We start from the raw sequence: 15,317 nt of genomic DNA, 5'->3' as shown, positions 1-15,317 counted from the left end.
TATTGCGAGAGTATCCTCTAACTCCTTCATCAGGTGAATATGCTACAAAGCCTCTTACACATTACATTAAAGAAGTTACATAAAGACATCCATAAATTCTCATCTTTGCAAGTAATGGTGCTACTGACAAGACAGCAAACATTATCAGATATGCAATTGTCTTGCTTTCGACACGAGAAAAACTCAAACAAAACATTAATTCTGCATGAAGTATATGAATCAAAGTCAAACTGAGTTAGAAACATGTAATGTGACCAAAGGAAAAAGTAGGAATCATAGCTAAAGTAAGAACATCAGACATCAGCTGCTAAGGAAGGGCATGGTCATGGCTGCAACTTACTTTTGTAGTGATCTATGAGGTCAAGCATGTTCTGGAACGTCCTCTTTGGGCTAATGTAGAAACCGCCACTATCCAGCTTGCGTATTCTGTAATGTTTCACACAAGGTTCATTGGCCTTGTCGTGGTCTCGCACAGACAGCACGTGGGAAGACTTATCTGCAAGAGAGGAAAGAGTATTCAAGGAACAGACAGCACATGGGAAGATTTGTCTTGAAGAGAGGAGTATAGCACAGACAGGGGAACACGGAGCTGCAGAAAAGGGATTACCTCCCTTTAGCACTGTGGCAGCCATGTCCAGAAGGAGTGAGTGAGTGAGTTTGGTTTTACGCCGCTTTTAGCAATATTCCAACGATATCACGGCGGGGGACACCAGAAAATGGGCCTCACACATTGTACCCATGTGGGGAATCGAACCCTAGTCTTCGGCGTGACGAGCGAACGCTTTAACCACTAGGCTACCCCACCGCCCCTGTCCAGAAGGTGAGAATAGGTTCTCAGTAACTTAAGCTAGTCATATAAAGTGCTGAGGAAATTGATGAGGTGGTCAGGATAGCCAACTTCGTTAATAGCGTCATCATACACCAACGATGTTGTGTGTCTTGAACCTGTACCTTAAGCCTTGAGGTTCAAAGGAGTGAGGGACAGTATATTTCAGCAATATTTCAGCACAGAAACAGCAAGGGGCATCAGAAAATGCCTTCTCAGTTTGGGATCAAAACAAGCATGAGTAAGTGAGTATGGATTTACACAGCCTATAGGAAAATTCCAGCAACATCTCAGCTGGGGACACCAGAAATGTGCTTCACACATGGTACCCATGTGGGGAATCGAACCAGCATGAAAAGCTAATGCCATAACCACAAGGCTACCCTACCACACTGAAACGGAGCATAAGATAGCCTCAATATTAAGAAGAAACAAACAAGTTAATTAATTTGAGGTGTTCTTTCCTCGGTAGATGGAATTTCACAGCAGGACTGTCAAATATACTCAGATCTTTTGGTATTCATGATGAACACTTTAAACCAAGGCTACATCGTCACCCCATTGTCCACATGAAGTAAACAGCTTAACCTAAGTAATTACCTCAAGTACAGATTTACATAACAAGTAACACACTCAATGTGAATCTCACCTGTAGACTCTCTGACCAGGAATGTGCCGACTTTGTTTCCTGGCAGAAGCAGCATCTTATCAGAATCTTTGCGATCAAAATTGAACCACCAACTGGAAAAGCAGAAACACAATACTGAAATATACCATTTTAATTAAGTTAAACAAAGACCCAAATTATTTCACATTCCTAAAGTTCATCACTCTGCTGAGGGCCGTTATACACACAACCTTCAAGCTATTAATGTTCTCTACCACTGTTTGATGCTGCCCATTATACATACAGAACAAAATCTGTTACTCAGGAAACAAAAATCATTATGGACAGACAGACAGACAGACAGACAGACAGACAGACAGACAGACAGACAGACAGACAAGGTGTTGACTATCTGCCCCTACATAATATGCTGGAGGGATAATAATCAGGTCTGGAAAAGACAATCCATTGATTCACAACATGGGCATTGATCTACCCATTTTGGATACAATTACACGCATGTTTGTTATTAGCTACATAATAATATGAAGTCATTGCCCCCTTGCACTCATATATGTTAGTCATTTGAGTTCCACTCTGTCATCAAAGGAGTCATAGACATATAATAAGCAATCTTTTTTTAAAAAAGAATTTGCAAAAGTAAGAGAACGATGAGAAAACTTAATGTAAATAAAAGAGATCACATTGATGCAAACTTCTACCTCGGTACTTGGTATTCTATCTCGCACTGATGCAAAACTATCAGAATGTGTCTGTTTGTGAAACCAGTAGATAACATGAGAATCAGCTGACATACTTAATGACCCAAAAGGAAAATAAATTTTAGACACAAACTGCATCAATTATGCAACATGGAATAACTTACTCTTGAGCCTGTGGTGAGTCATCATCCTTGCAGACATAGTTGCTGGGGATATAGCCCTGCTGCCCTGTCTTCACGCTGGTAGCTATCCACCAGTCGCTGTTCTGACTGAAACAACAGCTTACAAATTAGTTCATATCACACATTATATGAATACATCTCTGAGTTAATGGGTGGAAATAATCCACTGCCTGATGTCACAGTCCAGTGTTGTTGGGTTTTTTTTATGTCAGGTAAGAAGATTTGCATATCACACTGTACCAATGTCTAGTTGACGTTCCAATGTTAATTATGTATATTTAAAAAAAATGACCAAGAGAATTGGCCTGAATGGTGGAAAAATTGGGCAACTGATTTTACATGAGCCACTGTACTGGAGAACACTAACAATTTTCGAGTTATTTCCAACCCTGAAGATTATAATTTTAACTTTTCTCCACATCTATGCCGAGGGTGAAAGAGTAAGATAATGCAGAATGAGGTGCTGGGAATGATGTTTAATTCTTCTCTCATGATCGAATGTCAACGATACCCTGTCCAAAACAAAATGTATTGTCAAATTTCTTTTGAGAATATCTTAAAAAGAATCCAATTAAGAATCTACTGAAATATATTTTGTCATTTAGCTTCAAATGGAAAATGAGGCATTCATGGAATAAGAAACACAAGGGAGATAATGCACACCAGTCACATGGATAAGGGAGACAACTCAATATGGTGCACAGTATTGCTGTAAACCACTTGTAGTTGATGCTACTTCACAAGATACACAAGATAAATACAGGGGAAAAGGGACATAACCTGGATGAGTCTCAGGTATGATGTTTTCATAACTCACCTGGATTCATCAATTTCCAGACGATCTCCCTTCTTGAAAGACAGGTCATCCTCGTTTATACCCTCGAAATCGTACATAGCCAGGAATTTGAACACCTCTGTAATGGAACAAATGAACTTGGAACTTTTTCATGCTCAAAATACTTTAAGGTTTCAAGCATAACATTCCCAAGTGACCTTTAAGGTTCCTAAAGATAAAGGGTTGTGGCCAACAATAAATGGACATAACATAACGACAGATTTCATCTAGATTATCCATCACTCCATTTTTGAAACAATATTGTGGATATCATGGACAATGTCATCAAGTTAATTTTTACACAACAATTACTGCGATCAATATTCATTTCTCACTTTTAGCAGCAGGCAGGGGCGGGAGGTCCCGCTTGCTGAAGCCAACGGTGACATCTTGTGGGCTGGCTGGTGGGCTGCTATGATCTAGATTACCACCATTCAGTTGGTTGATGGAGGGTGGCAGCTTGCCCACTTCCTCCTTCCTGGATAAACAGTTTCCCATTTCTCCTGTGGGAGGCTAGCTTCACCTGGAACAAAATCATGGGTGTGAGTTTAGGGTGTAGGGCATAATGCAAGGCTTCACTGTGTGTGACTCATGGCATTAGACTATATTTTAGTCTTTCATTGCATCCTTCTGAAATGGAAAGAGCCCCAGGCAGACCAGAGATTCAGAACCCAGGGAAATCTGAACTTGCTTTTTTTCGGGACTTTAGAACTACGTAGAGGGTTAGGCTGGTTAGGCTGTAGGGACAACAATATGGCTCAGGGACTGTGAGTGTAAGACAGACCTGGCATTTTTGTGTGGGACAAGGTTGTAGTGTGCAAGTCACTGCTTTATTGTGTGAGACAAGGAATTATTATATGAGTCAAAGTTGTGGTGTGTGTCAAGGCATTATTGTGGGAGGCAAAACTGAGATGGGTGAGTGACAGCTTTTTCATGTAACTCAGGGCATTATTGTGTGAGGCAATACTGAGGTGTGTGATGGCTCTTTTGTGCAATGGTTGTGGTGTGTGAGTCAAGGTTTTATAGTGAGTCAAGGTTTTACAGTTTGAGTCAAAGCATTATTGTGAGTCAAAGTTGTGGTGTGGTGTGCAAGTAAAGTAGTTATTGTAGGAGTCAAGGTTGAGGACTGTGTGAGTCAAGGCTGAGGTGCGTGAGTCAAGGTTATGGTTTGTGAGTCAAGGCTGAAGTGTGTGAGTCAAGGTTGTGGTTCGTGAGACAAGGTTGAGGTGTGTAAGTCAAGGTTGAGGTGTGTGAGTCAAGGCTTCATTGTACAAGTGAAGAATGTAAAGTAAGTCAAGGTTTTTGCTGTTACTGTTACTATTGTGTTGTGTCAGTTAATGGTACTTAATGTGAGACATTGTTGAACGGAGTAAGTCAATGATGAGTCAAAAACTGAACTCTCACTATCACCTAAGACTGGCTGTCAAAGTCAGTTTACATTTAGGAGATAAACATCATGTGTTTATCGACATTGTAAACATTGTGATGTTTATCGACATTGTAAACAAAAAAGTAAACAAAGGGGGTTTTACTGTCTGCACTCGTTTACATCGAGTATGAGTACAGCAGTGAAGTGTCATCAGCTGGCCGTTTCAGCTGGTTCCCATGGTAGCATCTGGAGTTGCTCATTTGTGACGTCAATCTAACTTTACGTCACAATATGATTTGAATGAGGTCACCACTGTTGATGACTCAACAAAACAATTGTTCATGTGTCAATACGCAGTGAATAGTCTTGCAGTTTCCGGGAATCTAATACTATTTGATCATGTTTTTCAACCAATCAGATTACAGAACACAGTGACTTTTGGTTTACAATGTTACACAAATGACCAAACTTTGTGATGTTAACTTCCTTGTTCTTTATAAGGAAAACAGTATTTCAGAATATATGCTTACACCTCCGTCAGGTGTAAACTCTGTGTCCCTTTTACATAAAGAAAGCGACAAAATTCTTTCCTTTTTCTGTATCATACCTTAATGGCATTCAAAACCTGAAAATTAAACATGGTACAAATACATGAGAACATGATATTATCTAGAATCACAAGGGTCCACAAGGCCCTCCTTATTAGTTTTAAGGGTCCTTGCAAGCAACATGAGGGTCCCATAAATTAACAGTTTAATACATTTTGATACTGTGTTTTGAGCCAGGCATGAACCATTGATCATGTGGTCTAATAGTTGAAATGATGTAACTAACTGCTCTAAAGAAACAACCAAACACTTAACAAAGTGTAAGATGTGTTGTGGGTACTATGAGTAATATCATGCATCCTTCTGGATCTGGATGCAATGAATCTTTTTTCTGTATCCATTCTCTATATTTATGCATACTGGATGCATGACGAGGAAAACCTGTCTTTGTGTGAAGTTGTTTTTATCTTAAAATCTTATGTTTGTTATCATGTAATGTTAACAAGAGTCATCAGAAGATGACATATCCCCCTGGCCCCCACATATTTGAAAGGACAAATCATTTGAAGGTTACCTGATGTTTTTTTAGATAACTTTGAATCGTTTCCATGGAAATCATGATAAATATAAATGTGATATATCTGTAAACAGTAAAATGTACCACTCCAAGATCTGCCTTACATATCTGCCAAGATTTGTTTAAAGATATGACATGGTTATTGAGTTGTGCTCCGGAAATGAAGCCCATCCCTCCATTTTGAGACTAACTCCAAAACGTTTCCATGAAAACTGAGAAAATAATAAATCACAAAAACCTGTACATAGCAAAAGGCACCACTTTAGGTTCTGACTGATATATCTACCAAGTTTTGCAGAAAAATATTGAAAGGTTTTTGAGTACTGCTCCAGAAACGAAGCCCATCCCTCCATTTTAATTTAAGACTTAGTCCAAAACGTGTCCACGGAACCCAAGAAAATAATAAATCACATAAACCTGTAAATACCAAAAGGCAACAGTTTGGGGTCTTCCGCACATATCTACCAAGTGTTACTGACAGATATCAAGAAGTTTTTGAGTTCTGCTCTGGAAACGAAACACACCTCTCACTTTTGAGGCCAAGTCAGAAATGTTTCCATGGAAACCGGTAAACAATAAATCACAAAAACCTGTACATAGCTAAAGGCACAACCTTAGGTTCTGATTGATATATTTGCCAAGTTTTGCAGAAAAATATTGAATGTTTTTTTTAGTTCTGCTCCGGAAATGAAGCCCATCAATCCATTTTGAGACTAAGTCTGAAACATTTCCATTGAAAACGAGAAAATAATAAATCACAACATCTTGTAAGTACCAAAAGGCACCACTTTCGGTTATGACTGATGTATCTAACAAGTTTTGCAGAAAAATATTGAACGTTTTTTAAGTTCTGCTCCAGGAATGAAGCCCATCCCTCCATTTTGAGACTAAGTCCGAAACATTTCCATGGAAACCGAGAAAATAATAAATCACAAAATACTGTAAATAGCTAAAGGCACCACTTTGAGATCTGTCACACATATCTGCCACGTTTTGCTGATAGATATTGAAAGGTTTTTGAGATGTGCTACGGAAACGAAACACACATCTCACTCCAGAAACGAAGTCCACCCGACCATTAGACTAACACCAAAATGTTCCATGGAAAAACAAAAAAATTTAAATGCCCAAACTCTGTAAATAGCGAAATGCACAACTATAGGTTGAGATTATTATATCTTTAAGTTTGGTCTGAAAATATTGAATGGTTTCTAAGTTATGCTCCGGAAACAAAATGATTACAGACGGACGGAAGAGGTGTCGACCATATTCCCCTGCATTACATGCCGGGGGATAATAATTTCAATGCGAATTATAAGAAATGTTAAATCTGAAAAGTTTGTTTAACTTTATTCTGTGGGTCCTTTGAATTTTCAGTGGGTCAGACAGACATCTGAAACTAACAGAACCCAATGTCCTGTTACTTTGAAACACCATTGTGAACACTGTATAGGTGCCAGGGAAATGGTATGAAATAATGCTGAGACTATATACCATTTAACAGATGTAGAGGATATTGGATTTACAAGATAGGTAAAATGCAAATGATGAAGCCAAGGAGGAAACAGATGAGGAAGAGAAATTAAGGAAAAATATCCCATTCCTTTGGAAATGTTTCATCTGTACAGATATATGTTACTTTTTCTGATACCCACTGGCACTGGCTAGCGGTATGCTCCCTAAATGGGATATCTCCTGCTTTTTTCTAATGCTATATATACTGAATGTTTTGGACTTTGCACTTTCAATGTTGGTTAGCTGTCATCACTGAGTCACCGCTGTGAACAATGGTGAAACATTTAGGTATGTCAACACCCATTTAAGGAAGTTACCAAGATGGAGTATCAACTTAATACTTCTGGTGAGATGGAATGAACAAAGTATTTCCTTGCAGTTGAAGTATCTTATGAAACAATGATTTTAGTTGAGTTTGGAAGCTTTACTTGACTATTAGAAATTCATCACAATGATGAGATACAAGCTGGTGATATGGCAAACCAGCTGATATGTGCGTTCAAGACACTTGAAATCATGGTACAAAATTACTTCCCTTACATGTGCCTTGATCTCCTGCCTGAGGATTTGAATCCTGGATTGGCTATGAGTATGATCCAACATTTGTCATCATCATCATCATCATCATCATCATCATCATCATCATCATCATCATCATCATCATCACACTGCATAAAGAGTCACATAAAGTGACTGAGTGAGTAGATGAGTGAATGCCCATCAGAAGAAACAAACACTGGTCTTTCCCAACCCTGACAAAACATTTAATTCAAATAATACCACTTAACCGTAGTGAAATATTCCATCAATGGTCTCACATATTTTTCAATATTCAGTCAAGACTATCTTGATTTTCAGGGAAATACCCAGAGGTTTAAGCTATTCCCCACATGTGTACATTATGAGAAGAATGTTTCTGGAGTCCTCGAAGTGATATTGCTGGAATATTGCTAAAAGCCGAGGAAAACCCAACTCACTAGCTAAGATTTTCAAATGACCAAGGACATATGTACATACACCTGCATATGTCTGGTCGTGTCAAGCTTATCCCACCCAACAACTGTACAGGATGAACACAATCACCCTCATTTATAAATACTGCTCATATCCATGACAACGAATCTATTGCCATAATAATATATCACGTGCAATAAAAGACATATGATATACATATATCTGTAACTGATACAATCCATCCAAACCCTGCTTTATTACAAACAATACACCCAAGTAAGTTCATAGCAGAACACAAATAATGGTCTCACAGACATAACAAACAATTTCTTCCCCTATCACTTCTTGTACGCTTTAGTCAGAACTCAAACAATGAACGACAGTCAAAAGGAACACATACCTAACATACTGGCGGATAAAACTTTGTATTATTGTTTTTACTTTCACTTCCCATGCTCATTAATCATGAAGCATGGTTATAACAAGCAAAATCAGCACCCCCCATTGAGTTTGTTTACTCGTCATTTACTGCATCGTGTATCTGCCAGAATGTTTTAATGTAAAAACATGTTAAGAGTAATTTCATTCACAATTACACTGACTAAATGACTGCAATGGGCAGCTACCCCTGACGATAAGAGTCTCTACTGTGTTTGCTATACACTATTTTATATTTTGTTTTCTTCAGGCCAGTCAGCAAGTATTTTTTGCTTCTGATGTTCAGTCAGGTATCTAAATGAAACTCAAACAATGAGCAATTACAAATTCTTAGCACTGAATTAATTTTTAATGCTTGGGATGTGCCTCCTAAATACTAAACGAGTCTTGAAAATCATGCCGTGCTATAAATGATGTTCAGGATTGTACTGATACAGTTAAATGATGGATCATATTTCAAATTACAGATATCATGGTCATAATAAACTATAATTACTGAAAATGTAAGAAATGTAACAATTTCAGGTGTATTCAACTGCGAAGCATTGCATTTGCAATACAAAATTATCTACTGGGAATTAACATCTTTAGTAAGGGTTTATCAGCAATAAACCCACAATACAACTCTGTGTAAAAACATTTAATTCATCAAATATTGAGAAAATTAAAAAATCAATTTCACAAATGTATGAAGAGGCAAGATACCTGCAGTGTTAGCTCCGAATGTGGAACAAATTGTCCTGTCAACACTGGGAACAAAATAATCAGGCTATGTGTATTTGCTTACAGTGAAAGAAGACAACAAACATTTGACAACAGCGTAGGTGATGGAGGTGATGGAGATGATGCTGCTGATGGGGGAATATGGAGGCGAAACGGGACAGGACACTGGACCACATCATGTGACTAACACAAGGGAGACACATTTTACACCATACAGGTGTCCTTCCACACTAAAACTCTGGTGTGAACACTGTTGATGGACCGTGAGTAATGGCCTATTACAGCAAACATCCTGTCATACATGTAGGTCCTGTTACTAACTAATAACATCTAACAGAATAAACACTTTAGTTCTGACTCAACATGTTTTAAAACTTTGACTGTTAATGGGATACAATCCTTCTAAAACATATGAACAAATTATTTTGTAGATATCAAGTAGAAACTGCATTTGCTGTTTAACATGAGGATAAACTGTTAATTCCTCATAATTGTCACTAACTGAATCATTTCACTAACATACTGGAGTACTCAGGCTTTATAGGGCCTTGCAAGCTTCAGACATTTTGAAATGTATCTTTCAATCCATTTCAAACCATATATAAAAGACACTTTAAATGAAAATTCTGATCAGATATGTTTGTGAATTTTATGAAGTTTAGCATTATTTTTCTTCCTTGTTTAAGCAGCATGGTGCTTGATAAGGAAAACTTGTTTTTGAGCAATACACAAATATCCTATATGATCATGACACATAAAACTGCATGTGCAAAGTTCACTTTATTATTTACTATATTGTGATTGTGAAACCCAAACATGGCTGACAATTGACCTTCCACCTCTGAAGCACTGCCTTGCAGAGTATCTGGTCTAAACTGTAATATAAGTTCAGGATGGATCAGAAATGAAAAACAGTGCCTTAAAAGCTTGACAACAATGCATGGGGTGACTAGAAATAAAAACAGGAAATTACTCGCAAGAACTACAACTGCCATCACTTCACACCGAGTGACATCGTAGTGACATCCGAGTTGATGGAGACTCTTGACAGGAGGGATCAAGCAACGTAGGTTGTGTCAAGTTATTTCAGACACACAGTTTGGTGAAAATGTTCTTGTCATGATACACGGAATTAGCTAAAGTCACATAGTACGAACACATAGTATGTTCTGTAACTTGTTTTGAGCAGTACAAGTGTCCATTTTTATATCGTGCCTATATGCCATAGAAGCACTTGTTATAAAAGCTTCAAGTAAGCCTGATTGCACTGACATGAAGCTAATAATAGATGAAAGATACTTTTGCGTATAGTGTAAAGCAAGTTCACGTAAAACTTGCCAGCTCTGACCAAAACCTACCTGCCTACAAGATGTCTTCATATGCATGTCTAAATTCTAACCCAACCGTCAGGCAGGTGAATTCTAGAATCTGGCAGTCAGTGTTGAAAATAACCCATCCCAGATAGTCTGGCAGGCAGGTATTTTGAATGCTGTGGTATGCTAAATGCACAAATGAATTGTTGTAAGATGGGAAACAAACTTATTTCTTTGTTTTAACTAATACATATCATTCACTATGGTTCACAAAATACCAGAATCTTCCTTATTGACGGTGGTTACAGGTAGACACAAGAAAAATCACTGGTCACAAAAAATACTAGACATCTGAAAGCCAAGCACACCTTCCTGCTTTAAATATATCAATTTCTAACTTTTTATTTTCAAGTCAAAATATGATAACATTTTCCAGTTGCCATCTGGGTTACCTAACTTATCAGGGTTTCTTAATGCTTTCAGCCCATGAGTTCTAACCCATGGTTATCATTCACTTTGGGTTCTGAGAGGTTGCTAAAAACATCCAGTTTCTTTGGTACCTTTAACCCATAACGTGTGAACCTGTTTTCATCAGGTTATGCCAAACTACTTTTATTTCTTGTTTTATGGATCCACACCTTGTATACTTTCAAGAATCAAAAAAAAAAAAAAAATAAGTAACCTTCCCCGCTCAAAAAATAAAATCCTTATGTTTTTGTTGACCTCAAATGAAAGCTTACACAAAAAGATTTAGTTTAGATTGTTTTCTGACCCCATATACACTTCAAAATTGCCAGAAGCAAAATGCTCTTAGTATTTAGAAAGAATATTACATTGACTGGTGATTTTATATTTCAATTTCCCTCCTGCTTTTAGGTTTTCTGAGGACATTTTTTTTGCAACAGAGTTCATATTAACATGCATGCATTTCATCAGTTAGATATTTGGGAATGAAAGGTGAAAAAGGGCTACACTAGGAAACTTATCATGGTTTTCATTTTCCTACATGTACATTAGTGCATCGACAACCAGCATGTTACTGGGTTATTGTGATTTATTGGGTGCGTTTAACACAAATACTCAACTCATCTGGAAATCTATACAAATAACTTATGGCCAATCACAAGTAACTTGGACCTCTGCCTAGTGGACAGTGTAGATGTTAAACTCTGATAATATACATTTAGTCCTAACCTTTCGAAACATACACATTTTGCATAAAATGACTTATTAGGTTATTCCTACGCTTAATTTTGCTGAGTGTACATGAATTAATATATGTCAAATATTTTGTCCAGTGAACATTTGCCAAGTCACACATAACTCAACATAAACATGATAGGGCATATTCAGTTTGGAATATATGGTGATAACCAATGTCCAACCTACCTGTATGTGTAATCCCTGTTGGCCAAACCAAACCCTTATAATATGTTGTTCCCATCGCCCGATGCCCAGGACAAGTCAGTTTACATTTAAGGCAATCAAATAATGGTGCTTATGGTTTCAAACTGCAAATACACTTGCATTTTATTTCATATCAGCTCAAAATGTAGCTTTTAAATTTAGCAATGCTAATACTGCAGAGTTATCTTTCTTTGCTACTTATCACTTTTCAATAAACAGTCCAGTAAACATCAACATCTAATACCATGTTGATTTATTCTTTATAATTTCATCATCATGATTATGACTTAGAAATCAGGGCAAGTGGAAAATTAGTCAAGATAAGTTACTTTCTGAAAGTTACTTGGCCCGTGGCAAGTGTTTTTGTTTTTTAAATAAAAATTGAACCCTTGTTTTCCAACAACAGCTAAACACTGGCTGGCTGAGGATCAGTCCCAGACTGAACATACCAATATTTACAGATAAATTCATTATAGGAACCAAACTATCACATGAACAGACTAAAGTAGTACAAGTACACTGACATCCTTGACAGACTCGCACCTGTACATCAGCCTTATACAGCATTAGTTGTGTACAGTCACCTCTGTACAGCAGTCTTGTACATCATTAGCCTTTGATACCTTCAATGTGTCCATTCACCCCTGTACACCATTAGCCTTGTACATTCACCCCCATACACCATTAGCCTTGTACATTTTCAGCCTTGTACACACTCACCCCTATACATCAGCCATGTACACACCTAATAAGCTGAAAGCTATTAATTAGAAAGCTGATTACATTGACACCAAATATGTGCTGAAAACTAGCTATACCAAGTGACACTACAGCATGATTCATTAGTGGTGTTGTCTTTAATATAAACATTTACCATAAAGCACACAATATTTAACAACTGCATAAGCATATAGAAGTAGCCCTATTGGATAGAGAGATGTTTATGTTTAACTCCTTCAAGCTTGCAGCACACTTCAAAAATTAGACTTCGAAACAAATGGCTTAGAACTGAAAATATTAATTAAAACATGTTACAGGTGAAAGTAATATGATGACTTTGTTGAGGTGACAATGAAATGGAAGACAGCATGACACACAAGATATCAGAGAGCATTGCAGTGACGGCAATATTACTATAGAATGTCAAAATACTCTATACTAAATTTATACAAAAGGAATGTTTAAGAAGCTTGATAATGAAAATAACATGCTTTCCTCACTCTGGCAATAGCACTAGTTCAGTTTAGTTTAGTTTCATGTACAAATCTGCAGTGTTGTACACAAGTGGTCATCTGTATACACCATGTATTCTTCAAACAAAAGCCATCAAACAACTGAACATAAACAACTGACTCCCACTAGTGCCAGCGCATTCCTTCCTCAAGAAAGTGCCCATTAATCCCACTATCAGATGTCCCTCAGGCAAGAAACAATATTTGTGTCAAAGTCAATCTTGTGGTTATTTCACAAGTTCATGAATGAGTTCATGAGAAGGTGAGTGAGTGACAGCAGGTTTTAGTCTGTTTCAGCTTTAAACTCACCAGACAAAATCACACTATTCCTTCATATGGACTGTGAAATCCTGACAGAATGTTGGTCCTGACACTGACCAAGTAAAACAGTTTGAATGTTAAATTAATGCTGTCACTTGACTAAATCTAACGAGGATTTCCCGAAGCTTTTAATGGCCATGGTTCCTGAAGATTTGAGTGAGTGAGTGAGTTTAGTTTTACGCCACACTCAGCAATATTTCACCCATATGGCGGTGGTCTGTAAATAATTGAGCCTGGACCAGACAATCCAGTGATCAACAACATGAGCATCGATCAGTGTACTTGGGAACCAATGACATGTGTCAACCAAGTCAGCAAACCTGACCACCCGATCCTGTTAGTCGCCCTTTTCCAACAAGCATAGTTGCCTTTTGTGGCAAGTATGGGTTGCTGAAGGCCTATTCTATCTCGGGACCTTCACAGGTCTCTGAAAATTAGATCAAACCAGAATGTTAAGTTATGAATGAAACAAAATTTTAGATTGTGTTGAAGAAAGAAGGAAGATTTCACCTCAAAATATGAAAAGAGTTTAATGGAACACAGACTGGTGAAAGGTTACAGCCCTTCAATATGACCTGTCCTAATGTACAGTAACTTAGGCAGGAAAATGGTGATATTCTTGTGCCTCATGAGTGCAGTAACCGATATTGGTTGTTAACCACTAACAATATAAAGAAAAAAATCCCAAAACTTACATAACTCAATGAATAACCAAAACTATCTGTCTTTCTGAGGTTCAATGGCGACCAAAACACTCACTATGCTGATAGTCCACAGGGCATGGTGGCCATGACATGACAGCACAAATATTAACTTAGACAACACAGAAGTGAAAATATTTCCATTAAACAGTACTGGAAATAGAAAGTCCCAACAAACACACGTCAAACTCATAACTATGTGAGATAAACATTTCCTCCTCTTGAGCATTACTGTTCTCAAAAAGAGGACTAAAATATATTTTAAACTAAAAAGTTCCAGCTCAGGTCAAGATTGCCTGATAAAGAGGCAGGAAGTAGGCCTCTAACCTAATTCAACAAACTATGAAGAAATAATGTCATCCATGAAAATCCTCACATCGACAATGATACTTGAATTTAGACTGACACTTAGTAACAGAAACAAAGTTATCTATTTTGAAAATTTCTAACAAATATGCTAATGAAAAAATCAAACCAAAACAGATCCAAGAACAATCAGTGGCATCAGACTGTGGCAATCTAGACTTGCTTTATCATTCTAGACTTGAGAAGGACTCCTATAAACAATGATAAAAGCTATTCTCTATGGTCTGTGAGACACAAGTTAAGTGAAGCAAAAGAGACTTGATACAGTAATGCGCACTTAGTCGCTAAATATATATAATTTTGCATTTGTAACAAATAAACCCATTCAATATCAAGAGGATTCCCAACTGGGGATATCTAACTTGCTTCATTTAGGCCTTAATTTTGCAGGGCTGTAGGGAGGATAATATATTGCAGGGACTGAGACACAGAACTGAAACTTGACTGAGGTCAACTATCTGTCATATGAGAATTGCCCTCTGCCTACCTGGTGGTGTAGACTTGGTATGGAATGTGTGGAATGTAGACACTATGGCAGAGATAAGACCAATCTGGAGAAGGTCATCTGAAGGGGCACACTGCACAGTGTTCTTCTGAAGCTTGTCCGACACTGCACTTTATCAACTTTCAAGACTGACCTGCCCAGGAGTTTCAGATTGTTTTACATATCTACAGTCAGTC

General features: G+C 37.6%; 1 protein-coding gene across 1 annotated transcript in view; it reads right to left on the bottom strand.

Moving 5' to 3' along the window:
• The window catches only part of LOC137290281 (proto-oncogene tyrosine-protein kinase Src-like), a 41,945-nt gene that overhangs the window by 8,557 nt on the left and 18,071 nt on the right, over window positions 1-15,317 (bottom strand). Inside the window, exons 2-6 of the mRNA XM_067821081.1 lie at window positions 3,508-3,695; window positions 3,155-3,251; window positions 2,320-2,424; window positions 1,476-1,567; window positions 341-496 (exon numbers count right to left, since the gene is read on the bottom strand). Of these exons, the coding sequence (XP_067677182.1) occupies window positions 341-496; window positions 1,476-1,567; window positions 2,320-2,424; window positions 3,155-3,251; window positions 3,508-3,670 (613 nt within the window). The 5' untranslated portion in view covers window positions 3,671-3,695. The remainder of the gene's footprint in view (window positions 1-340; window positions 497-1,475; window positions 1,568-2,319; window positions 2,425-3,154; window positions 3,252-3,507; window positions 3,696-15,317) is intronic.

Source organism: Haliotis asinina, chromosome 7 (assembly GCF_037392515.1).
Source record: "Haliotis asinina isolate JCU_RB_2024 chromosome 7, JCU_Hal_asi_v2, whole genome shotgun sequence".
Classification (NCBI taxonomy): Eukaryota; Metazoa; Mollusca; class Gastropoda; order Lepetellida; family Haliotidae; genus Haliotis; species Haliotis asinina.
The sequence above is the reverse complement of the archived record's forward strand: the minus strand, read 5'-3'. Positions and strand labels throughout refer to the sequence as shown.